The 27910-nt window shown below is 43.6% G+C and overlaps 1 protein-coding gene across 1 annotated transcript in view; it reads left to right on the top strand.

Moving 5' to 3' along the window:
- The first annotated feature begins 9479 nt into the window (after positions 1 to 9479).
- Positions 9480 to 27910, top strand: part of SIM2 (SIM bHLH transcription factor 2) — a 75424-nt gene continuing 56993 nt past the window's right edge. The window contains exons 1-3 of the mRNA XM_030578048.1: positions 9480 to 9654; positions 21225 to 21307; positions 25741 to 25830. Coding sequence (XP_030433908.1) covers positions 9480 to 9654; positions 21225 to 21307; positions 25741 to 25830 — 348 coding nt within the window. The remainder of the gene's footprint in view (positions 9655 to 21224; positions 21308 to 25740; positions 25831 to 27910) is intronic.

Here is a 27910-nt window from a genome sequence, read left to right as displayed (position 1 = left end):
AAATTATTCATCATACATTTTAAATGTATTGTCAATGTATGTTAGATGCCTTATTTTAAGCAATGGGTTCAAGTCGCACATTAGGTAGGAGGCTGATCCAGCAGCCCATACTCATTTGGTAGTCTTCAATCACCCAGGTAATTCTACTGAATGTCAAAATGAGATCATGGTGTGAGTGACAATTCTGTTGGTTCAGCCCAAGGAATCTGTTTTTAGTAGTATGGGGAGGTTGTTTATTTTTATGTTTTTTGTTCCCCTGAGAGCAGTAGCTATTAGCACGAGTATTAGTTAACAGGTTGCCAGATCTGTCCCTATTTCTTGAGCTAATACCAATGCTGACACTCTGGTGCCATGGTAGGATCTAACCCTGCTACCATTTAAACATCTGATCAACTTTGCTCACTTGAGGAGTTTCACAGTATTTCTAATATGCCAGTCATTGTGTTAGCTGAACACCGCAGACTCAAGTTAACAACTTGCATCATGTCTAACTCTAAAGAACTATTCTTTCTCAGTCCCCAGCTGCTTTAAGGGTTGCGTTTATAATTAGAAAAATGAGTAACTGCTACCCTCAGACATACACAAAGGTATAAGAATGTTATACCCTAATCCTGCAAAAATTTATGTATGTGCTTAATGTTATGGATTGTGAGTAGTGCTGTTGTCTTCAGTAGGATTACTCATAGTGTGTACAATTAGGCAAATGCATAAATCTTGACAGGTTAGGGGCCTTACACTGAAACATCTCTATCTTTGTTTAGTCAACACAACTTCCATTTGCAATTGTGCTCTCCTACTGTACTCTGGTCCCTACAGCACCATTGCCACTGATCCTAGTGTTCTCCCCTTTCCCTCCAGTGCAGTTGCACTCTCTAATTCGAAACACACTCCTTGCTTAAAGCATATGGAGAGGTAAAGGGCCAGGTCCTCTAAGTACAAAATTAATGCAAGTTCTTAGTTTTTATCTTCAGTATCTAGAAACTATGCTGACTGGCATATTAGAAATACCATTGTTTAAAATCAGGGGTATCAAATACCCAGCCTGCTTGCTTGATTTATGGAGCCCATGTGGCATATTCAAATTCTGCACAATCTAAAGGCCACATTTCAAGAGCTCAACTCCCATTCAGGCTCCACTGAGGAGCACTTTTAAAAGTGCTCAGCACCACCAGCATGCAGCAGGAATTCTGACCTGTATTGAGGCTAGTCCATAGTCTGACATTTAGACACTGGACCATAATTAATATTGTAATGTGGCTTCTTCACACTAGGAGCGATACCCCTAGTTCTGATCATTTTGTTTCTATGGGTTGCAGAAAGGAGAAAAGGGGACTGGACCATACAGCCCAGGCCTGTTCCTCCTTTTAGACTTGTTTACCTCCAGATATAACAGGAGCGACTTTTTTATTAATCTAAGTTATTTACATCTTTAATTACTGCAGCGTGGTGCTAGACATTGTTATTTAGGCCATATTAAAACAGCCTAATGTTAAGGTGCCTTCTCTACTCTTTGTTTCTTATTGTGAGTATTTTTGTCTCACATTTGAACTGGAATGCAAAATAAACCCCATGGCTCTGATCCTGCAAGGATTTGTGTATGTGTGTTCAGGCACCCCGATTTCAACCAACCTTAAGCACAGGTAGAGCCTTGGCTGGATTAGGGCCTGTATGACTAAATAAATCAGACATAAAACTTATCTACGCCTAAGCATGCCTGGTAACCTCTATAGGGACACGGGCAGTTAACAGTAGTGTTGTATTGAGTTCGACACCTTGTCCTCACTTCTGAACAGTGAGGAGACGGCGTCCCACTGCCGTTTACAACCCCCGTCCCGCAAAGCACCCCGCAGCGGGGCGGCTGCTGTGCTGATGAGGCCAGAGGGTGTAAACCCCAGCGTCGCTTTCCGAAATGAGTCGTCGGATTGATTCTGTAGAGTATGGATCAAGTCCCATTACACTGACTGTAGCTTCTTTTCTGCTCCGTGTCTGCTACCCTCTGCAGACGTCTTCACACCCCCCGGTGTTACACAGCGCCTGGGCTTTCTGAAGCGAAGTGCGGTGCCAGTCTGAGCACTCCTGCGCAGGGCTAGCTCGAGGACGGATTTCGAGCCATTTGACGTCTGAAAGCCGGGGTGTCAGCGGGAGCACTGGGCAGGGCTGTGCGACAAGGCGTCAGCCACCCACAGCGGAGCGACGCCCCCAGCCTAAAGCTGTGGAGAGCGGCATTAAAGCAAGACCAGCCCGGAGCTCCAGAGATCGCCCGTGTAACTAACCTAATCCCCCTCCATTGACAACCACACTCGCGTCAGTCGGGGGGAGGGGGGCAGATTTTCTTTTGAGCCCACGTGGCTACTCGGGAAGAATCACCCTGGAAAACAAGAAGCTGGGAACGGCCCCTTGTGTTCTCCGGCAGCCACTGGGTCCCACTGCCCCTAGGGAGCAGCGCGGAGCGGGCAAGTTCCCGGCTCGCCTCCAGCACTTTTTGATCTCTCAGCTGCACGGCTGTCCCCGGGACGCCGCAGTCGGATCCATTTCAGCGCCGCCCGGCACGAGCCGGCTACGAAGCAACTTTAAGTGACACGACACTGCTCGTGGTGCAGAGATCAAACGGGACTCGCCTAGCGCGGCGCTGCCCAGCGCCCTGGGTAGGAATCTCTCGCCTTAGATGTCCCGGGACAGGGCTATTTGCTAATGCTGCAATTGATCGGTAATTTCCTGCGCCACGCGTTCTTGCAGGCAAGCTTCTCGGGCGCGGGGGGAGGATCGTTTGTTCCTACAAGTCACAACCTAACATCAACAGCCTTCGCAACCTCCCACCCCACATTCTCGCCCAACTTTACAATGCAGCCTACTTATCAAGAATGAGTTTCGAATAAATTACACGTGTAAACAATTCCCCCTGTAACTCCTTCCAGAGAGTCAAACCTTTTGCTTTCTGCTGATTTGATTGTAATTCTTTTTCCACTGAAGCGAGACATTAATTGGTTCTGAGTGAATGCAATTGTTGGCTTTTGGTTTTTGTAATTAAAACCTGCGAAAACTAAATGTTCGTCTTTAATACACTTTTCTATTAAAAAATAAAAGCTAACGGGTTACCTTAAAATGGGCTTTTAGGTAAGGTCAGAGAAATGTGCAATTCGAGGTCAATAACTATGCCTCATTTCTCGAGTTCTTTTGATTTTATTATCGAATCCCATGTGTGGAATTTCTTAATGAACCAGATAGAGGAAATATACCAGTTAGGAAGATCTTTGTAGCAACGTCCAACGTTTATTGGGAGTTTGCAGATTGTCCACAGGAGATAAGTATATTAGGGATTTGCTTTGATCAATTCGGGCCATAATTTCAGAGATGTACTTTTTTATTTCAAATTCGTCTTATTTGAGATTATATTTCAAACGTCTCATTAGCGGACCCTTCTCCCAACCAAGATTATTTGTTAATGATGTAATTTACTACACAGTCGTTTTCCTTTGCTGTCAAAAGGGTGATTGGAATAATCAGTTATCATACCCGCTTTAGGGAACAATATTTATTTTAAATCTGCGTCAAAAATATCCCGTTGGAAAATAGAAACAGTGGAACGTGTTGTCATATCTGATACAACATGCAATGCCCGTCGACTTGAATTTTTAAATACATTTTTCTTGTCTTTGATATTTTTCCCTAGGGTGTGTTCCCCCTGCTAATGCGGCCAGATTCAGCTAGATTTTTCTGATATAATTAATAAATACAGTTAAGTTGGTTTGTTTGAGAAAGTGAGAGACAATCATCGCCGGCGTTCGGGTTTGTTGGGGGAAATTTCAGTGACATTTTTATAATTTAAAGCAGCTTGAAAGCAGTTTTGTAACCGATTGTAAACATGGTCGTCTTCTTTATGCAGGATTTGTGCAAAGTATGTTCTTGTTACACTGGGACATCGATTACCAAGAAAGGTAAACAGGCTCACACTTAGGTATTCACGGGTTCTCTGTGTAACAGTTTTATTTATACTATGTGAAAGAGAAGGTCAAATCTAATGACCTTCCCAGTTCAAGACAGGTTGCAGCTCTGAACTCCAAACCCTTTCCCAGCCATTCATATTATCTGTAGGAGAATCAGTTTTCACGAAGATGATTGCTGAATAAAATACAGAGTGTATGGGAAAAGCTGGCGTGCGATCTCAAATCACGTTTATACCAGCCATGCTAATGTTAGCAAACACAGTTTGCTCTTTAGCATCCAAAGATATAGGTGTCTGTTCGTGTTTTTACAAATCAAAGATGTTTGACGATTATATTTGTTCTTGATCTTTTGATGCCCAGAGTGGCTTATTTGATTAGATAATATATTATGTCCCTGCGCTGAGAAAATTATATTGGCGGCTCTTCTCCAGTTTAATAGGTAGTAGGAGAAAAGAGATTTTATATATACAATTTATTTAAGCCTGACTGGGGATTTGTGCTCCTTTTTCTCCCCCTTTTTCTTCTCCAGGGCACAAACCTTTAAATGACCATAAAATTAAAAGATGTCTGTAGTTTCCATGTTAACGCACAAAATGCTGAAGGAAAACAAGTCCTTCGGGATGGGATTTATTCCACCAGCTCAGGAAACAATTTGAAATATACTCCCCGAAAAAGTGAACAGGGGTCCTCTTTGTTAAAAGCCCCGCTGAGACAGATATACATGCGTGTTTGGTAAAAAGATCAGTCCGATGAGGAGCCCTCATTGGGAGAAGGACATAACATAGGAGCTTTGATTACCGAAGTTAGAAAAGCAAGGCAGCGATATAGTTACCCGAAGCCAGCAAAATCCTGCCCGCGGATATAACTTTCCTTGTTTAGGAGGGTAATTGGAGATTAAAGAGCGCAGCCTTCTCCTAAACAACAGCGGGCCATTATCTGAAGGGTGGTTTTCTTTGGCAGATTCTGGTGTAATAGGATAATTAAAGAGGTGCGAGATCGCTTAAACAAACACACACTCCAACGGGATAGGGTTCGATAGAGGGATTAGTTTTAAGGACCATTATTGCGTTTCACAAACAGGAGACCTGCTAAATTATTATTTGTATCCTGATTATTGCTATGGAAATGTATTTTCACACGGGGTCTAAACAACGATTAATAACTCAAAATCGGAGCACAAATAAATCCCTAAACGTACAACATTGTCATCCTTTCGACCATTTCCTTCTGGCAAGGGACAGCGAATTGCACGTCCTTTCTTTGAATTTCAGTTTTCTAAATCTAAAGCCGGACCTCCAGTAACTGTGGCAGGAGCAGTAATAACAATAGTTGGGTTAAATGATGTAAATATCGGCGCAGTGCTGCACTATCTCTTCCTGATCTATGATCGCTAATGGAATACATTTCCGCAGAAGCAGGTGAAGTGCAGGGAAACCAGTTGTGGGCATTTGAGACGGAAAATTGACCAGATGTTTTAGCGACACACACACAGATCCGCTGTCTTGTTTCCTTTCTTCCAAATCAACTTTGAGTGAAATATGCGATTCGAGGCTGACTTTTGTGAGTCTGCCCATCTTTCCCTCCTTGCAAAGAAATATGAACGAAGAAGGGTGTTGTCGCTAGGTTTAAAGCGACGGGCAGTTAATACAAAGAGCTTGCTCTTGTGTGTTTTTCCTCCAGGTGGGGGTGGGGGGAAGGTGTTCAATTTGTTGTTGTACTTTGAGGAAATCTTCAGCACTTCCCCCCGCCCCAACCACTTTCTCTCGCGTTTGTTCCTCAGTACTTGCCTCTTAAATCAATTTCCAGAGTGACTCCTCAGAGGCTACCCACTAGCATAGACGCAACACATCTGGAGCTAGGCATTCGGGGGGGAGGGGTCACTCCGACTTCCCTTGAACTTCCTTCCGGGGTTTTGGTGGTAATACAAGTCAGATATTCCGGGAAGACATCTTTTGTCTTTCTATAACTGAAACTGTATGGGGGGGGGTGGAGTCACACATGTATACTTGGACTGAAAATTCAAATAATGTTAATACAAGAGCAGCATATTTCAATCGAGTGCCAGGCTAAAATGGCATATTTCAACCGAGTGCCAGCCGTTAGACAGGCTAAAATATGTAGCCTGCTAGATTGTGGAAAATTCTTCCAGTGGACGTGGCTGGAAGTCCAGGGTTTAAAATCGGACTGGATAAACCATTCAACTCCACAAGGAACAATCCTGCACTGACAAAGGGACAGACTCTCACATAGCAGAAGTTTCTGTTCTGTCAATACAGTGCAACGCACTTTCTTTTCGATGCCCTGGGATTTAACAGAGACCCTATCCCGAGGGAGGGGAGACATGCCACCGTTCTTTATGATAACAACAAATGGCTGTAACAGCCACACAAGAAGCGACTTCGAAGTTTACAATATAGCGATGGCTGGTCAGTTCTGTTGGTAGTGACCTGTGTTCACAGATTTATCCGCACATGGGTTTGGGGTCTGGCTCAGGTACTGAGCGACCTCAGCTCACATGTCAGTAGAGGCTCAGGGTTTCCGGCATCCCGCAGGATCAGGGGAACCGGGCTTAAGGTACTGCATTTGGGAAAGGCGTAGAAATGATATGAATCCAATAGACTTTCCTCGGACTCTCAGGAGGGAAGAGGGGACCTGGAACAGCCCTCGCTCCTGCTGTTGTTTTAGTTTGTGGAAACCTCAGCTGAACCATATTGCAGTCCCTAGCATGTGAATGATTAACACTGCCACAATGCCGAGGTCTGGGGAAGAGATGGGGGCGCAGCAGCCGCCCTGGAGGGAGGGAAGGTTGGAGACTAGAGCCCCCAGGACTCCAAGCATGACATACCAGGGGATCCAAAAGGCAGCGTGACCAAGGCAGGACTTCCCGTCCCGGCACACTGGTGTTTTCTCTGTTTAAGACAGAACAAAGGAGAAGTGGCACAGCCGCTGCTACAGAAATCAAAGCAGGCGAGAGGTGACAATCCCACACTGTGTGCGCGTGTATCTGCCTCACACTGAGCGCGTGCACATTGTGTGCGTCTGTAGCTGTCTCGTGTAGGGCGCGTCCATGCCGGCCCCGGCCCCCAGGTCTATGGATGATCTGACTGGGCATCATTAGACTCCTGCCTAGCTTGCCAAGCGGATTTGTAACCACTGGAATTCTCCCCCTTTCTTTTTGATTGCTAGTGTGTGTGTTTGACCTTCTTGAGCGAAAGAAATCGGCCCGGTGAGCTGCTGCTGTCAGGCCTCCTCCATTCCCCCTTGATTGGTTGTTGGATCGCCAGCTACACAGATTCATATCGATGGATTAAAAATCCCGAAAGGAAAGTATTGAGTACTTTGGCTGCAGTTGTGTGAGACACTGAACTGCAGGTGCCATAGGTGCACTATAACCTAACCCACTCCTACCCAAGGGCCTGCTCCTGCATCCTACTGAAATCACGCTGCGCGCTCTGCCTGAGCGCAAGTTTTGGGCCCAAGGTTTCACTGTGTTAGCTGCAAATACTTTCCACTCTAAGGACCAGAGAAGTGTCCGATACCATTAGCAGGGTTCTCTCAGCGCCCAGCGTCAGGACCGGGCCTCCTTTGATATTGACCGAGTGCAAGTGTGTGCGATTCCCCAAATCCTTGGTCGCTTGGCTAATGAAACTACATTTGCGTGTTGGTACATATTCGCGTGTGTGTACGCGCCCACTATGGACCCGGAGCGCTCAGAAGTGCCAAGGACAATGGCAGGAGGAGGTTTGGGTGGTGTGTGAGATGAGGGAGACTCTAGCCCAGCCCCCGCTCTCTAGGTCCTTTCAACCACTTTCTCTCCCAGCCTCCTGGTTAGCGCGTTGTTGTGTAGCTCAAAGTCTCGGATATTAGCGCGTATCTCCCACCACCTTACTTTAAACCGCGCTATTTATAATACGTTCAAAATGCCAGACCACCGCAGAAATGTGTGAGGATCTGTGGGTCTCTGTGTCTGGCTGTAGATGGGCGTGTGTGACACAGGCTGAGTTAGTGAGATCCGGAGCACCAGCCGGAGACTGTTCCAACAACCACACCCCCTCCAAGCCACCCCCGCCGCCTCCCTTTCCATTGCAAGTGCTAATTGCGGTCCTTGCCTTGCGCCTGTGCCTTTGGGTCCTGCCGAAGGCGCTGCTGCACCGGCGGACACGTCACGGGGCACATTTATCCCCTCCCCTCTCCAGGCGCTTCGCTCGCTCCAGCCTTCGCTGAGGAACTAACCGAAGGTTGCACTCCAGAGCCTCTGGCTGTTCCTGGCAAAGAGGAGGCGAAGCAGGAAGACATTAGTGTTTCCGTGCGTGGGAGCACCGAAGTTAGGCGTTGTGAAAGTGGGGGATTTGCCTCCGATCGCTGCTGCGTGGTGCGCGTGAAGAATGCGGCTGCCAGCTCTTGGAAGGTGAAATAGCAAACCCTTATTTCTCCTGTAAGGTAGAGTCCTCGCTCTAGTCGCATGCCAGTGTGAACTCTCTCTCGCTTCGCACCAGTTCTTTTATTTTTTCAATACGTGTCAAATAATAAAAATCTCTCTTTATAATATAAAGCCTTTTTTTTTTAACGAATTGCCTTGGCCAGCACTTGGACTTGTTTGGATAGTGACAGCACTGAAGTTGCGTTGGCCTGGAGGAAAATGGATCCTTTAATTTAACTGTTTAGGAGAACCGGATTTAGAACACGGGCTGGAGCAGCGAAATCCGTTTGGTTGCTGCAGACAGACATTGTTCCCCAAATCTCAGATGAGAGATGAACGGGGATTGTGCTAGGCAGAACTGCAGGCAAGTTCTGCACTCGTGGTCTAAAATACACACGGTTTGATACACACGTGTACGGTGAAAGCATATTTCTCCAACACTGGTTGCAAGACAAGCGGTCGCTCTCCTAGATCTGATTCAGAGGGAAATATATGAAGGAAAAGCGAGCCTGTGGTTTTAGAGCAAGCCTACCAGCAGCTCCCTCCTCACTGGCTTTGACTTTCATTTTATGACTGGGCTGCCTTTCCAGCTTGTCTTCTCCTCTGCACCTCGGGCTCTAGGACCAGATCCCTTTGCATTAGTTCATTAGAGGACAACAACCTTTTTAAAAAAAATGCAGCCCGCCTAGTACAATGATTTTCTGCTGAGCAGTTGCTGGAAGGCTTTGTTTTTCGGAGGGGGGAGAATTGTATAGAGCAGGAAATCAATCGCTAAACAAAGAAAAAAAGGGGATATGCTCCCCATGAACGAGAAGATCCATTTCCAGCTGCAGCCACGGTTCTGGTTCATGTAGCTCTTTCAGTCTCTGCTTGCCAAGTGCGAGATATTTGCATTGGAGAGTCAGCCCAGAACTGCATTCTCCTGACCTGCTGCGACTTGTGGCACAGAGGTGGTTTCCCACTCTCGTCTCGACCTTCTTATGTGTTGATTTTTGTTCTCTTTTTACGAAGAAAATAATCCTAACGATAAAGCCAAAGTCCATGCTCGCAGCAATCCGGAAGGATAGGGTCTAATATGCCAGTGTCATCCCCCTCATTGCCGTGCAATAGCCGCCATGAAGGAAAAGTCCAAGAATGCTGCGAAGACTAGAAGGGAAAAAGAAAATGGAGAATTCTACGAATTGGCCAAGTTGCTGCCTCTGCCTTCAGCGATCACCTCCCAGCTGGACAAGGCCTCCATCATCCGCCTCACCACCAGCTACCTGAAAATGCGAGCTGTCTTCCCAGAAGGTAAATCCCTCGGCTGCTGCCGGGGCACCTGCTGCTTCTCATAAGGCAGGAGTCTAAGGCGGGGGCTTTGCAGGGCGGCGGTGGGGGGACAGCACATATTGGGTGCAGTTTCTTAGCAGTTAACAATCATCTGCGTTTCGACGGTGCAAGGGGGTCTGAATGAGCCGTGACAGCCATTGAAATGGTTGCTGCCTCTCCTTGAAGACAGTGACTGTTTATAAATAGCCACCCCTCCCCACGCACACCCCAGGCAGTCTCTGTGAATAGTGTTTCCAATTGTAGCCTGTGCCCGAGGTGCCAAGCAGGCAGGGGGCCAGTCGCCATGAGTTTAGTCGTATTAATCAGGCTTATTGTAAAGCTCAAAGAATACCCCCAAGTTTGGAACGGGGATATTTGTAGAGCGTGTTGCGGTGCGCTGGGTCCGACAGAACCGGGAGGCGGAAAAGAAGCAGAGTTCTAGCCCAGGGCGATGAGGAAATGGTGCCAGGCAGCCGACTAAACACCAGACAAGATCTGAGCGTGGAACATTCTGTGATTTTGTTTTCTTTCTTTCCCTGTGTGTTTGGGGGGGGGCGGTTAGAGCGGCTTAAAATTATTTTCCTAATTTAGGACGCGATAATACAAAGTGTAGAGACCAGACCTAGGCAGAATGGGGGGAGGGGATCCAGCTTACAACCCGCAGATCAGGCACTTCGTTGATGAGGCCTAGAATCAAGAATACCTTTGGCTAAAACTAGGGACAAGTTGGTGTTTTATCTTCACTCTCTCCCATTGGGGCGAGAAAGCCTGAAGATTTGGGGGATGGGTCGTGGAAAATAGGAGAGCACAAATTCACATGAAACTCATTTGCAAGAGATAGAGACGGAGAACTTCGTGAGAGTGGCATAGATTTCTGAGAATAACTCTAACAAAACGGACACCACAACAAAGGAACCTATTTAAAACTACATGTGAATAATATAAATATAATATAATATCAATAAACTTGCAGGTGTGATTATAAAAAAAACCCAAACATAATCTCCAACTGGCCCAGAGTGTATAAAAATTGGTACCAAAAGAACTAGACATAACACTGAACACACGGGACATTAGTTGGGCTTAGTTTCCGCTCTGCCACACACATTGTCTGCTCAATTGCAGCGCTGCTATAATTGTAGCGCGCACGCATTGTGCTAACAGTTTTAAAGCGTGGTCCTCTCTCTGAGATTATTTTGATTTCGCTTCTCGCTCTGTTCCTCAACGTACTGTTCATGCAGCGGCCGGGGCTCTGCTCGCAACCCCAAAGAAACAAACAGCAGCGAAATGTCAGCGCGTCCCGTACTGATAAATAGAACGGGTTGCGTTAGGTGGGCCGGCGTGGCATGGTGCATCAGTCCATTTGTCAGCAGGAGGTTATTAGTTACATAGCGCTGAGGACATCTGCTAGAAGCCCTCCCCCCCGGGTCCGTTACTAATTGCATGGGAGATTGTTTTCATTCTTCAGGGGGAGAGGAGGGTATCCCCGGCGGGTGTTTGTTTCTGAAAACGCAGCGTTTACCAAACTGTATGGTCTTTAAACGCTGCCCAGTCCACCTGCCTGCAGGTATCCGACGCACGGAGCTCAGCATTTCTAGCCTCGCCCGCGTCTTTTGCACCCACGCCAAACCCTTTAAACGTTGGAATGAATCGGCACAGAACTGGGCTAGCTGCGAAATTAGCTGTAAAAAAAGTGTCATAAAATTCGCATCCGTAAGTAGACTAATAAACCTTCTTTTGTAAACGAGCTACAGGTTCAAGATTTCATCTTTGGTTGTTAATGATCATGCCCCGCTTCTGCAAGCGTCGGGGAGGACCCTAACTCTGACCAAATCCCCAGGAGGACTTTTTTGCAAAGGGAGGCTTTGCTTGAGCCAGGACTGTAGGACGCGGCCTTTTTCAGTGCAATTGAAAATCTGCTGCGAAATGAGAGATCCGGGAAAAGATCGGAGTCCAAGGCAGTTGTGGGCCCCTACTCCCACCGAGCAGCGCCTTACTCCATAGCGAGCGCCACTGGCTTCATTAGGATACGCAGGCCTATTCAACATGGATAAAGGGATCCGAATCCGGTCTTTGGCTCTCGCGTGTGTGCAGACCCCAGTCTGCTCGACTGAGCCTTAAACACCCTGTTTTTTAAAGAGAGAGCGAGCAATGCACATAAAACTCGAGATTTTCCCCTCGGACTTTTTTAAACCAAACACTGAATCCAAAAAATATCAATCCCTTCCCATACACACACCTCTTCCCCCCAAACAAGTACAAACTTCACATGTTTCTTTCACTCAGCGGAAGTGGCCATCTGACATACATTGTGTGAGGCCTTTTGTAACATGTCATGTTGTGTGACCACTAAACTGGATGAGAGAAATGAAATTAAATGCTGGTTAATATTCTCTAGATGCTTAAATAAACTCAAATCTCTTCCTTTGTGATTTGTTTGGCCTGTCTGGACAGATGATGGGGGAGAGAAGGAACAATTAGCATTCCAGAATGAAAAGTTTGTTATTCATCTCAGTTTCTAAGGAGCTTATGAAAGGGTTACAAATTAAAAACGAGAAGATCGTTATCAGCAACGTCAATAATTATGAGCAATGATTACTTAGTATTACATGAAATCAATCATTCTGTTTAACCGAAAGAGTTCTATAAAACATATACAATAAATAAATTTACAGTTCTAATAGTAATAAAACATCCCAGTGCTTTGGTATATTGCTAAGGACTTTCTCAAATTTAAGTCATTATAAAAGTTCCGATTAAGAAATATAGTAATTTCGGGAGAGGATTCCCTATTTTTGATCCCACGTTTTTCCTCCAAAATAACTGAATTACATATTTAGAAGTACATATGTCGAGACTTCTCTGGACAGGCTTGTATTAGAGGATTCCCAGAAAACTCTCCTATTGAACAAACCGTGTCAATGAACAATTGCAATGCTCAAAGAACACTTTAAAAACAGAGGATGAAAGCCTCGCGACTTTATATACCCAGGGCGGCAGTGCCTTATGTGTAAATTCTCTTCAGACCGAATGACTGTGTGCTTCAGCACCCCCCACATGCTTAAGAGTAATTTTTAAAATACATGACAAACATATTCTTTTGCCATAAATACTGCGTAAATATATTGAAAACCAGAACACTGAGAACAATATATGAAAGACGCAGTGAATAATTTACTCCTGTGTTTCTGAATATATTTTTAAACTCATACGGGGAGAGCTGTTGGAAAGTGAGAACTACATTATTTCAGCCCATGTCCATTAATAAATTGGTTCAACTTTGGAAAGTTTCATGCTGGGAGCTACTCTCTGCCAGACACTTTGTGGGGAAGTGGTTGGGACATAATTCCTTTCACTATCAATAACTCCCTTCATAGTTGGGTATCTGTCCTCGGGAAAGAGATGATGTTTCTGAATTTGGTTTTTATAGGAAATTATAATGAACATCTCCCTCTCCCCCTGATATTTTCCCAAATGGCATTATTTAGTGGCCTTAGTCAGCAGAATAGAAATAATTTTTTAGATTTAGTGTTACAGACAAGTGCAGTCTGGGATCAGTGCCCCAAAGTGAAACAGAGCCTGGAGAGCTATCAATTTTTGATTTCCGAAAGAGCCATCGTGCATATTTTCTGCTATACAATATTTTGCTGAGATCTTGATTTTTTTAGAGGAATAGATGATGTGTCTGCAGTCAGTATTTTAAACTCTCTTGTAACAGAAAATTACTTCAAGCTTTTGCAGATGTCTAGCGACTCAATGTGCCCATCAGCGATCATGTGTCTCCAAGACATATATTTATAATAATGCAAACTGTACTTGATGTGGTTTTTTTTAATCCTCGCATGACAGACAACCGAGATACCTTTAGGGCCAAATCCGCATCTCATCGAAGTCCATGGGAATTTGCTATTGACATCAGTGGGAGCAGAATTTGGCCCAGAGGAATATGTCCTGGCTAGTAACCAGTTTCCTTTTATTGTGCCAAAATTTCTAAAAGGTGAATCAAATCTAGAATAACTTATGTTGAGATATATAATTACATTGTAAATACAAGAGGAAAAGTGCACTGCCACCACTCTCCGAAGTGTGTAAACATTCACTTTTACGCCCGAATTATTATCTTCGTGATAACACTGAGCCAGTTTTGTTTGTTGAAACCGGGGTAGGCTGGGTGAGGGTCGGAGGCTGGGGGGATCGTGGGCGTGAGGGGAAGGGACGTCCGAAATCTGCAGCCGAGCTGCTAAGCCATCGAATTTCTACTGCATTTGATCAGAATTATTGTCCCGCTATGAAACTTGCTTCCAGCCCCGAATAGGCCAGGAAAAAGGGTGGAGTTTTAAAAGCTTCGGTGGTTAACGGTGTAAAAACGCCCTGGCACGTAGCGTAGATAATTTTTAATACATTTTAAAAGGTGTCCGCGGCTGTGGGCATCCCTACGCTCCCCTAGACTTCGGGGCTTGAGGCAATCAGATTTTCCATCCACCCAGTTACTGTATGTTTAGAAGATGCACAGTTTAGTCCGGGCGCACAGAACTCCTTGCGAGAGGATCCGGAACAGGCCCACCGAAGTGAGCGTGAAAGGAGAGTTACATTAAACCTCTTTTGTTCTCCCAAAGTGCTAGTCTTGTGGGGTATAATTTCGTGCTTCGGTATAGTATTTTTTTCCGTGTGGATTTGCTCTCCCCTTCAAATTTTGAATTAAAATCCAGGCGACAAAAACATAGCGTATATCCCTACACTCAAACTCTGTAGCGTCATCCTCTGTCGCGTTTTGATATTTTGCCAAGCCATTTATTGCTGCAGAACAAACAAATACTACGAGATATTTTTGGTGCTTGGCTGTCAATATGTTTTTCCACAAATGAACAAATAGAAGTGGGGGGGGAGGGACGACTATTGTTGAGCTGAAAAAATCCCATCCACCAGGTTATGGCGCTGAGGTTAAATTGTGACTCCACGCATTTTCTAGAACTAGCTTTAACACTGCTCATTTATTAATGATTAAACCAAAAGGAATGAGCTGCTTAATAAGTGACTCAGAAATGTAGCGTATACTATTCCCACTACCTAAAACCAAAACAAAAGCCTGGGAGATATTGTGATTTTTTTTCTTTTATTTCTGTGCTTGGCATCATGTCTTAATAGTACAATCTGGGATCTATTACTTACTCATATGAATAGACATTTTAATACTTCTTTAAAGGGCATACACATATCTTCTTGTCCTCCATGTATTTAAAATAGAGCCAGGAAAATAACACAGGTTGAATTACAACAGTTTCAGCTCAGTCTTTTTCTGTACATCTGCGAGTTTAACGTTCGCTTTAAAGGCTACAAGCAATGCTAAGAGTGAGCCATTCATAAAGCCGCGTGGGCCTATTTTAATAACAGCTAATAGTAGTTGATGGTATTAAAGGGTTTATTAAAATAAAAGACGGCATTAGGGCTTCCTTTGAGGCTTGCTCTAAATGTAAATCGGTGGCATTTGGAGATTACCGGAATGTTGGAGGCATACATAATTAGGAAACAGTCACAGGTATATGGGCTGCTTGCAAGAAAGATGTGAGAATCGGGAGCAGATTAGAATAAAACAGGGATTTTAATAATCTCCTCCTTCATTTCTTAGCAACTAGGCTTTTCACATCAGCTGCAAGACGCATTTCAGTTTCCTCCTAGAATAAATCTGGATGGCACGATCGTCCGCAAATGATAATTATGAACTGTGGTTTGTCTATTTCGCCCTTGTCGTGAGTGAGACTTTCGAATATCTCGCCACACTAAATGCGCCTAACTACTGTCATTACAGGAGGGTTTTTCTCTCGCTCTTATTTGTGATTTAGAGTGGGTTTGAGTCGGTGATCTAATTTTGTTGGCTCCAATAGAATAGTCGGTTTGGGCTGGGTTTTTTAACTTTTTTTTCTCGAGAAATCTTAACCCCGACCGCACTAATATTTCCAGTAGGTGACTTAAAAATACAAATAGAAAACAAGTGGATCTCTTAATACATCCTAATAGATCTAAAATAATAAGTTATATATACGTAAGTTCCGATCCACAACCTGAACAGGAGTCCGCTAGTCCTAGACAAAGATCTGTCCTTTCCTCTTAGTCGGCCAGGTTCTAGCCACCTCCAAAACACAACAAATTTAAGACAGCTATTGAAGGACGCTGTGGAGCTAATTTTGTCAAGTGCTGTAATAATTTATGTGCCAGAAAGTGAAGATAGTTCCCCCCCAACCCATTCGTGTAACCTCCCAGTAGAGTTAAGGTGAGTGTGCAGACAGTATTTCAACAGGAGGCGACACAACTGCTGAAATTTCAGAGCCCCACGGGTTGCTGTGACTAGCGGCGCTAGTTTTCAGAGGTGAGAAATACATCTCTAAAGCCGTGTGCACCGATTTATAAACTTATTCAATCAGGGCACCTGCAGCTATCTCCCGTGTTCCGAAGTGAGAATAGTGTCGATGCGGGACTAGGCCCGATCTCGCCCCCAAAGAAATCAAAGGGACTTATCACTGACTTCGGGGATGGGTCCCAAGCGCCACAATAGCTCCAGTGAGAATTTTTCCCTTGAGAACTGCAGGATCGGGCTAGGCCCTCTGTTGGAGTATATGTGTGTGTGTTGTGACTATAAGAAACCTCACTGCGGAATTATTAGGATCATCACCAGCGCCTCCAATACAAGGGGAAAGGAACCCGGGATGAGGGGCACCTCCTTTTTTGTCTCTTGCCGACGGGTGATGTTGCCTGGTTTGCCGGTCTCCTGCCTCCTATATAATTGCAACTTGCCCCTTCTTCATAAGCTGTTTGCAAGGCCAGGGGAGGTTGCTCCACAGTCGGTGAAATTCCCCCCGGAGAGGGAGCAATGAAATCCCAGTGTTTGTAGTTGACCCAAGTTCCTTTGAATGACGGCTATTGAATAACGCGCAGGATCGTGCACTAAAAGGGAGTGGGAGCACAATGCGGTAGAGACACAAAGGAAATACTCCAAATTACAGGGCAAGCTGATACTTACATAGTACATTACTGATAAGTAATTCTTGTAGCAGATTTCCAAACAGAAAAGCTACTGGGGTTTTTACCTTTTCTTTACCTAAAATGCTTCCAGATTTTGTTACAATTTAACCCATTTTTTTCCTCTGAAGACTGACAAATGCCCCGAGGTGAAAATGAAGATGTCTTGACAAAGTTTGAGATGTCAGGTTAAGTGAGAGAATTGTGTCCATATTTAGTAATAGAAGGGAGGGAGCATTTTAACATGAGAATCAGACGCCTTGGAGTGTCTCCACTTTCAAGTGCCCTGCCATATAATTTTTTGCCTCTCCGTCGAAGACAGTCACCGTGGAACTGACAGTTGTCCAGACGCTCTGGCTAAGGAAAAGCTTCAGTGCTTCGGAAAGAAATGGAACCATCAGTTGTTACTTATATTTGTCTTGGGCTAGTAGCGCGCAAAGGCCCAATCAAAACGGAAGCTCCAGTGTGCTAGGTACTGGAGGGACACTGTCGCACTGCATTCCCAGCACACCTCGATTACAACGAGAAAAGAATACAGGAGAATCACGATAAAAGCGAAGAGAGCCCTCTAGTTAACATTTATAAAGAGATGATGCCATTTGTCCCCAACATGGCTGTGTGGCTGTATAAAGGAGCTTTGGAGAAGCAAGTCAGAACTCAAACCTCCAGAATAAGGGTAACACAGCGTAGTTTAAAAAAAAAGCTGGATATTTTCACTATGACAGTCTACTTCACCATTTGCTTCCCCTACTGGATAACAGACTACTTTCGGGTTCAGTTTGTGGCACAGAAATGTCCGTCTCTGGAATTCAGTCTGGACTGGAATTTCTTGGCTTTGTGAACCTGTCTCGCTCTAGATAAATGTTTGACCTTAATTGATAGAGGTAATCCCAATACATTTAAAATTGAATGGGGAACAATTTGGCACCCCTTGATTGTTGTTTAAATGTTAAATATTTGCCAGAAAACAAAATCCTTCAGCTGCTCAGCTTTCTCACAGATAAATATACAATATACATCTTAAACGCTTCCTTCAAAATGACTAATTTGAAACCATTCTAGTCCATCCGGCTCTGTGAGACTACTCTGAAACCTTTAAAACCAGTCTACAAGCTAGTCATTTGGAACTATTCAGGTCTATTAAGTGAGCACATGTTGCATTTTAGCAATTTACAGAATGCTTACTTTGTCCCAGCAGCTTCTTTGGCTAAATCCAGCCTAGTGAGTGAAATGTACAGTGTTTACTGGTTAGATAGAAATAGCTCCTTTGAGTTTATTGCATCCATATGCACCACTCACCTACAAACTCAGCTGCATGTCCCTAGGAAGAGCCGTTTATGTGCAGCGATCTGTTTTACAGAGTTTAAGGTTGTATTCGCTTTATTCCCACCTTTGAAAATAATATTCTGAGAAAATATTTTATCGACTGATGAAATGACTTTAAAACAAGGGAAAATATCAACGAATCCACTAAATGTATTCAAATTGGATATAATTTTGAAATGGCTAAACCGATTTTAAATTTCGAAAAGAAAAAAACCTGCTGGAGAGAGATTTTATGTTAATAGCGAGTCTGCGCTAGAAGGCTCCGATAAAAATAGTGGAAATACTGACATGATATTGCTCAAACTATAATACCAAATGATACAATCAAGTATACCGCAAGGCATTGGTATATTGGAATGAGAGTTGTTTATATACCATTATTGAAAATCCTCTGTATGACTGGCTTAAAGAACAAACCTGCTTTATACTTCAGTTAGTCAGGAGACCGCTTAGTCATAAGAGTAGTTTAAAAAAAATGTATCTGTAACGTTATGAGTGAGTTCGTTTGATTGGCTCAAGGTGACTTTATCACTTACACTATTAAAAAGGGCAGTCTGTGTAGCAACAAGATAACTACTAACGCTTTAATTTAGCATCATCTTGCCAAGGAAAATTCACGTTTCTGTGCTCCTTTATACAGCTGATACTTTCCACTCGAGAGAAGGCTGCATTTCAGCAGAGAAAGATAGGAACAGTTTATGCAGTAGTGGAATTTGTAAACGTCTGTAAAGTGTCAGGGAAAATTAGAGGATAGCAGTAGATAAATGGAAGCTCTATTTATTAAAAAATACAATTTCACAATATAGGCAAACTTATCAAAACAGAGACAGATACCCCAAAGCAAAAACAAATATCCTATTTTGAGCAGGGGTTGGGACTAGATGACCTCCTGAGGTCCCTTCCAACCCTGAGATTCTATGATTACATAGCCTGTAGAGATAAAATTCTTCTGCCATTCAGTTACTGAAGCATACACTCAGGCAACTCTGATGGCTAATGGATGTTCAAAGAAGACATACCTTTGGGACTGACTCTGGATACACTGAATTATTGATATGGCTCCTTAGCACTCCAGTAGCAGAAGAATGACCGAGTTATAGGAAGGTCAGTGGTAGTGGTGGAAGTGGAATAAGCACAGTCATGCCTTGAACCATTGTTTATTAATATTGGTATTAACTTGTATTAGTAGGGCTCTAGGAGCCCTAGTCAGGGGCCAAGACCCACTGTGCTAGGCGCTGCACAAACCCAGAATAAAACTACAATTCCTGTCCCAAAGAGCTCAGAATCTACATATAAGGAGGATACAGACAGCTGGGGTAGCACAAGGAAACAATGAGATAATATTGGTCAGTAAGACCAGCACAACTGCCTAACAACTGTTTAGATTTATTCTGATCGTCTCACTCTCTCCCTTCCCTCCATTGTCTGTCCTGAGCCTTGACTTGGGGTTTGGAGCAGGCCTTTGCCTGCTTCACCTGCAGCCAGTCAAGCAAAGCCAAAGGAAACCCAGGGAGTTTCATGCCCAGCCTTTAGCAATAAACAGTGACAAATAATTGCCCGGAGGAGGGGCGAGAAGAGGAGCCCGCGCTAAGAGCAGGGCCCCGAGCGCTATCTGATTTGAGGGCTGTGTGTGTCCCCGTCAGTGTAACAAAGGTAGCCCGGCCCCAGCCCGTAGCAGTGCTGACACACGAGCGTCCCTTGCAAGTGGCTGTGTGTGGAGCGGGGCAGCGGCTACATAGCACCGTAGCTTGTGCGAGCAGCATGGCCAGGCGAGGCCGCGGGAGCACTGGGGCTGAGTGCAGCGTCTGCCGGGGCCATGGGGGCCGCGGGGAGTGCGTGACGCCAAACAGCCCCTCTCCTGCCCCGGCTCGGGGCGCGTGTTTGCGGCTGCTCTCTAGCACCGCCAGCTGGGAGGGAGCTAAGTGCCCAAGCTGCCACTGGCCGCCGTGCCTCGCTAGGCGGCCGCGTTATTGTTCGCGCCGCGGAATAAGGTTCATGCGTCGTGCTGAGTGCATCGTGCGTAAAATGGCCGGAGAAACACCCACGGCCCAGGGCTGCCTCCCGCCAGTCCGCCTGGGCCAGGGGCTCGGGACGGTCCGTGCTGGGCGCCAGGGCTGAGCCTCGGCTCCCGGGGACGGACCCTCGGCCGGGGGCTCTCGGCGGCCAGGCCCTTCTGGGCAGCGCGGGCGCCGCCTTCAGCCGCAGCCAGGCCCGTCGCTTTGCAGAGCCGCGTGTGGCCCCGAAGCCGGGGGCTTGGCCGGGCTCCCGGGGCAGCGATGCCGGGCAGAGGCTGCTGCTGGCTCCGCCGCGCCGCGGGATTTCTCGGCCCCGCCCTTTGTTCAGCCTCATCAAGCCCCGTGGGTAACTGCGGGTTCACAGGCGCTTAGCAGCTTCGGCCCCGAAGCAGCCATTTCCCACCGTCTTTAACTCCATCGCCCGCCCTGCAGCCGGTTCGGGGCGGGGCGGGGCGGGGCGGGTGGCGCTGCCTGGGCGGGAAAGCGGCATTGGAGCTGCGCGGCTTCGAGCGAAGCGCCTCAGTCACACTGACCGCCCGGGCTGCGGCCTGGGCAGCTGCGTGTGCGCCAGTGACACCCCGGCCTCCCGCCCGGCTTCTGCAGGGTCTGCCCGGAGGGGCTCTGTCGGTCACAGCCCCCTAGAGAAAGGGCGCGGACTGGGGCTTGTGCATGTGAGAAGGAGCCAGGCGCGTGTCTGCCTGGGCACAGTATCTATCACCTAAGCAGTTGCATTTGCCATCAGTTGCAGAGCAGAGTAACGCGGGGCTCAGTCTTGCAGCCTCCCCTCATTGCTATTGGCCGAGCGAAGGCTGCCGGGTCGGGCCCCCAGCGCCGGGGGTCCGTGTCACCGTCCAGCCCGGGCTCATGTGGGGAGACATGGGCCGCGCGGCAGCTCCGTGCTTGCACAGCGCTGGGAGCGACCGCAGGGACTTTCCATCACCGGGCGCAGTTGGGCCCTGGCTAGGGCGGGCCGGGGTCGGGCATTTGGAGGCGGAGGAACGCGGGGCTCCCGCAGGCTCCGCTCGCCCCGAGCCTAAACCCCAATGTCGTGGCGCTGATTCGGGAGCCGTGCGCTGGCGGTGGTGTCCCGCGGCCCGGCCAGGTCAGCCCCGCACCCTGGGCAGCCAGAGGACACGTGCGGCGCGGAAGTTCCTGCCCATCCGCGAGTTCCTAACTGATTTGTCGGTTCCTTTCCAGGTTTGGGCGACGCCTGGGGCCAGCCGAGCAGAATAGGATCCTTGGATAACGTGGCCAAAGAGCTCGGATCTCATTTGCTTCAGGTAGAAGATGCTTTATTCGAGATTTATACGCTGCGTTGGGATTTTTTTGTGACTCAGTGTGTAATCCTCCCTTCGCCCTCCCAGCCTAGTTGTTACAGGAAGGCTTGGTGGGGTCATTCTGTTCACACAACCTAGAGCCACGGTTTTCTTTCAGGAGTTCAGAGGGAAACCAGTCATTTTAATTTTCGTTCTTTGATTTTAGCAGTACCGACAGCCTACGTTACTAAGAACGGTTTGCCTGGTAAGCCTAGTCCAACAATTACAAACAAATCCCACCATCCAGCGCGCACACACTAAGGGATCGCTTTTGGTACTACAAACGGCCCCTGGTGAATTGCAATGTGGATTGTATTTACTATCAACTATCCAGTCAGGCTGTGTTTGTAAATGGGAGATCATAGTTCTCCACAGATTGCTCAGTAGGGAAAACCTTTAAAAGAGCGCATGGCTCCTGCAGCAGGAGGTGAACATCTGGATTAGATCTCCTATTTACCCTAGCACCTAAAAATACAATTGTTCCGAATCCTGTTGATCTGCTGTGGAATTCTTCTGCTCCCCATGTGGACGTCCCCATGTAGCAGAGAATTTAGGGAGCAGTAGTTGGGCAGGGGCACCCAAAGGGAACTTTCTTTTTGTAACGTTAATGCAGCAAGGACTTTTCTCCATCCCCCCACTTTAAAGACATAATAAATTTTAATTATATAATGGTCAGTTTTATTGAGGAAGCTTAGTATTTAGTCACATAGCTGTTTTTAAGTGTACACTAGGGTAGTGATTATATCCAAAAAGGTTTTAAACTCAGCCCTCGAGCTGTGAATATTGAAAACACTTTCCTAATGTAGTCTACTGGCATTTGTATCTGTTGAGCTGTGAGATTTTAAAGGTGCAGTCAGAGAGTTTGTCATTCTACTTTCCATGCTATTGTATGAATTCTCATTATTGTTTTTCCAGTTTGTATCAGAGTAGCCTAAGACGTAGGCAACATTGATACAATGCATATGACTAGAGTTGACGCTGACAACTGCTAGTGCAGTGGGTTGTATTTCATTCCCACTGTTCTGAAGATAAGATAGAGTGACATGAATAATAATATAATGAAAACCTGAAGCTTTTATATTATAAACTACAATTATAGGAATATGGACATTAATGATAAAAGCCCCTTATTAGTTTCAAGGACTATGGAGTCAGGCCCTTGGAGCAGTTGGAATAGTTTTTAAGATTGAAACCGAAAAGCCTCGGTGTGCCAGGTAAAGCAGCTGTGGTGAATAACCAGTAATAGGAAAGGAAGAGCAAAAAGCCTGGATCATTTAGAAAAGAGGTAGATTCAGATAAGATTTGAAATGACATGAAGAGTGGATTTTTTTTATTTCTGGTCACCATACTCTTATTATTTAAAGCCAACTTAAAATTGGTGTACTCCGTTTAAAAAGAGAAAACTCTCTCATGATAGGGTTTGAAACACATTGATTTTAATAAAATAAATATTAGGGCTGTCAATTAATCGCAGTTAACTCACGCAATTAACTCAAAACATTAATCATGATTAATCTCAGTTTTAATTGCACTGCTAAACAATAGTATACCAATTGAAATGTATTAAACATTTTTGATGTTTTTCTACACTTTCAAATATATTGATTTCAGTTACTACACAGAATACAAAGTGTACAGTGCTCACTTTATATTATTATTGATTACTAATATTTGCACTGTGAAAATATAAAAGAAATAGTATTTTTCAATTCACCTCATACAAGTACTGTAGTGGAATCTCTTTATCGTGAAAGTGCAACCTACAAATGTAGATTATTTTTTTTGTTATATAACTGCACTCAAAAACATAACAATGTGAAACTTCAGAGCCTACTTCTTGTTCAGTCAATTGCTAAGAGAAACAAGTGTGTTTACATTTATGGGCGATAATGCTGCCCACTTCTTATTTACAATGCTACTGAAAGTGAGAACAGGCATTCACGTGGCACTTTTGCAGCCAGCTTTGCAAGGTATTTATATACCAGATATGGTAAACATTTCTATGCCCGTTCATGCTTTGGCCACCATTCCAGAGGACATGCTTTAATGCTGATGATGCTCGTTAAAAAAATGTGTTAATTAAATTTGTGAATGAACTCCTTGGGGGAGAATTGTATGTTTCCTGCTCTGTTTTACCCACATTCTGCCATATGCAGATCTTGTCATCATCGTGGATGCATGTTCTCTGGAATGGTGGTTGAAGCATGAAAGAACATATGACTCTTTAGCATATCTGGCACGTAAATATCATGCAACGCCGGCTATAACATTGCCACACGAACACCTGTTCTCACTTGCAGGTGACATTGTAAACAAGAAGCGGGCACTATTATCTCCTGCAAATGTAAACAAACTTGTTTGTCTGAGCGATTGGCTGAACAAGAGGAAGGACTGAGTGGACCTGTAGGCTCTAAAGTTTTACATTGTTTTATCTTTGAATGCAGTTATTTTTTGTATATAACTCCACATTTGTAAGTTCAACTTTCATGATAAAGAAATTGCACTACAGTACTTGTATTAGGTGAATTGAAAAATATGATTTCTTTTGTTTTACAGTGCAAATATTTGTAATAAAAATAAACTGATCACTGTACACTTTGTATTCTGTGTTGTAGTTGAAATATATCTATTTGAAAATATAATAAATGCCCAAAAATATTTAAATAAATGGTATTCTATTATTAACAGAATAATTAATTGTGATTAATATTTTTAATAGCTTGACAGCCCTAATAAATATATTTAGGAAAGATTTGGTGATTGCTCTCCTGGAGATGTTATCATCTAGCTCATTAAATATGCACTTTGAATTTTATTTCAAATAAGTTTAGATGATATGTTGGTTTGGAGCCATTGGTCTATCTTGGAAATTTTTATGTAGGTGCATAATAAAAATCTTCATGAAAGCCTTTGCTTGTATAGTAGCTACCTAGTCTCTTAGTTATTTTACATTTTGTTTAGTGTCAAAAGCAGTTAGGTAACATTATGTGTTAATTACCTGTAAATGATGCATAAAATGGATTCTACTTCTAAATTATAAATGCTCAAAAATTGTATTCAATCAGCACACTGTCAACTCTTTTTTTAAAAATAGCACCTGGGCAGAAATTTTGTATGCCAAATTTCAATTCTAAGCAATAATTTTTCTAGCTGAGTTGGAAACCCCTAACAATAATTCTAATGGAAGCATGGACACAACTTTAACAATAAGATTGGGAACAGAAAGTGAAAGTTGACAATAATGTTTAAAGTAAAATTTTTATTTAAGGATGCAATGATTTCTTTCCCATTTTAATACATCTACAAAGTTTTGTTTATGTTGGAGGGGGATAAAAAAAGAGTAAAGCTAAAAAGTAATCTGGTTGCAATTACGTGCTGTAAAAATAGTTAGTAGGCCAGAGAATAATTTGGAATATTTTTTATTAGGGCCACATTGTGTGCACTACTTTTACAGGATTTTATTGCATTCCTCCTGGTTCAGTATCCTAAAATATGAATTAATAAATAGACAAGGCCGTTGTTTTATCTCTGTACTTTAGAAGTTTCCCCCTCCCAAAAATACATATTTATTTTTCAGTGATCTACATGTGTATAGGTATTTGGCCAAGAACTTCAAAAGTGATTCGTGATTTTAGATATCTCTGATTTTCCTAAACACTGGCCTTCTGAAAAAATCAAGTGCTTATTAAAATATAATATAAAGCACCTTGAAACTGAGGCAATCAAAATAATTACTTTTGAAAATCCTCGCGATCTTTGTACAGTTTTAATTTCTATCCTGTCAATCTTTTCTTTGTGGGATAATCAAATCTTTCATACCTTTACTCACATGAGTAATCATTACTTCCTGATATTCCTTACTCACATGAGGTCCAACTTGGATCAGGCCCCAAGTTTGCATTAAATGTTCCCATTAGTTAAGATTTATCAGGTTGCAATGTTAGAGATGTTTCAGTCTGATGAAGTTTCCTTTGTGGATTGTTTCTTTCTGAAGCTGTCAAGGGCTTTTTCATCCCTGGCAAGTTCCAAATAGCTATGAAGAAGACAATTCTCTGTCCACAAAAGCATAAATAAAAATATTGCTTAGTTCTGCCATTACGTCGTAAAATGGCCTGTATAGCATTGGATACCTTAAGTACCACATAATTCAGGATTTGTGCTAAATACTAAAGTAACCCAAGTTAATAGGAGAGTGTTAAAGTGCAGCATTAACTTCTGTAACGGGATAAAGTAGATTTCACAAATTTGTGTGTGAGTAATAGTCTTCACAGGGACAGTGTAGGTTAAATATTTCTTTTTAATGTATTTTCTGCTTGGGAGGGGAAACACTTCAGAAATCTTTATTCTAAATTATCAATTAAACAGAGATTTTTATGCAAAATATTTCTTTATTACAGACATTGGATGGATTTGTTTTTGTGGTAGCATCTGATGGCAAAATAATGTATATCTCTGAAACTGCATCTGTTCATCTCGGTTTATCCCAGGTAGGAGTAACTTTCTCCCCATTTGTTAAATACTGATGTAATATGGTAATATCTTGGTCAATGTACTAGGTTTAGTTTTTTGCATGGAGGTCTTAACTTAAGATCAGAACACAATTGAAGCTTTTCTTTTATTTAAGTAAAGCCATTTGCTTAGAGCAGCAATGTGATTATCTTACCTTGTATCTTTTCTTGTTGTTTAACTTTTACTTCCTATTACCCTTTAATAAGGTTGATAAATGTTTTTGCAAACTGGAGGTAGTTTCTGAGCTTGAGCCTGGAACTCAAAGCTACTGCCTGCATGGTAATGCTGTACATCTCAGGGAAAAAAAAAAAGTGAAGACTTCCAGTGCGTACGTTTTGTATTGTATGTGACACTGAGAATTGCTAAAATATAGAATCTACTACAGGAGTAGGTGGGTGTGGCTCTGTGGCCTGCCATGTGCAGGAGGTCAGACTAGATGATCATGATGGTCCCTTCTGGCCTTATAGTCTATGAATCTGAAAGAGAAAATCTGAGGTGGAACCTTAAATGTGCTTTTTTTATTGGGGGGGGAGGGGAGGAGAAGTGGGCAGAGGGCAGATTTATGAGTTTTTACATAGAATTCAGGGTCATTTTTTCCTGAATTTTTACAGCTCGATCTTTTCAGTAAAGTTTTATATGCTTGTGATAGAACTTGTAAATCTCAGTTTACTACTGTTTTGCAAAAGAAGTAGAAGGTTTTTGTTCGTTTGTTTTTTAGGACACGTCTAAATTTTTACCTTTTCAGAGTAAGTACAACAGCAAATAGAATTAGAAGTGTATTTATTGTAAGGTGCAGGTTTCCATGACTTTGTTTGAAAATATATCCTACAAATTTGGGGACATAATACCTGATCCAGAACTCACTGAAGTCCATTGGAAAGGTGCTCATTGATTCATTGGGCTCTGTATTAGCCCGATAAAGAGCACAACTTTTTGTAAAGTGTCTTCCATAGCAGCTGCATCCCAAATGCTTTTCAGAATTCATAAAACAGATAAATGATTAATAGCAGAGAGAGAGAGAGAGAGAGAGACAAAGGTATGATGTTTGCAAATGAGATCTGAAGAGTCAATGAGAGAAGGAGATATAGGAAAACTATTCCAAGACTGCAGGAGTTATGTTGTAGAGATTAAAATGTGCATTTTAAGTCATAATGGTGATTAATGTTGAAAGGAATTGAAGACTATTTGGGTGTATTTTTATAATTGTTTGCAGCAATTAGAAAAACAATTCTAGAAAGTATGAAAAAGCAAATATTACCTATCATATTCTGAAAACATTCCTGATAAACAAGAAAGAAACCTCAGACTATTTTTTGTAATCTTTGTTAGAAAAGTAACTTTCAGCTTTTGACACTACTCAGGGTTCAGTGTAGACACTTAGTTTTTCTGCCAACTTTTAAAATATATACAAGGAGAATTTTTAATTTAAGCCATTTGTTATCAAGTCTGCTGTTGCATATATTTGTTGTTTCATAATTTTAAATGCATATTTAAATGTCTTTAAATATTGCCTTTTCCTGAAATACTTTCCAAATAAGAGGCTATATTTTCCACTTTGCATTTAGAGCCCTTACTCAAAGCCTCTTTATCCACCTACCTATTAAAAAGATCCATCATAACCATAGCTATTGAAACTGATCCACTTACACAAAACAATTATTCTACAGCAATGGGTGTTCCACTCACCATCGCTGAAATGTTTCTTCATTCTCTTGTGTTTATCAAGAGAATGAAGAAACACTTCAGCGATGGTGGGTGGAACACGCATTGCTGTAGAATAATATATATATCCCAGTGAAATCAAAGAACTACAGAATCATTCAGAGAATAAAATAAGTTGAATATGCCAGATTCAAAGAAACTTGTGCAGGGGATCACCATGAGGCCTATGCACCACTTCAGTGTAATTTAAAGCCTTTAAATTGGACATATGCTGGTCTTATGCACACGTACATCTTTATGCACTCTCACTGAAATCCATGGGAGTTTTTCCTGAGGAAGGACTGGGGCATTTGGCCCATAAAGTTTACTGAAGCAAGACTAACCAGAAAATTCTGG

This window comes from Gopherus evgoodei, chromosome 1, assembly GCF_007399415.2.
Source record: "Gopherus evgoodei ecotype Sinaloan lineage chromosome 1, rGopEvg1_v1.p, whole genome shotgun sequence".
NCBI lineage: Eukaryota > Metazoa > Chordata > Testudines > Testudinidae > Gopherus > Gopherus evgoodei.
Note: the sequence above shows the minus strand (reverse complement) of the source record. Positions and strands in the feature narration are given on the sequence as shown.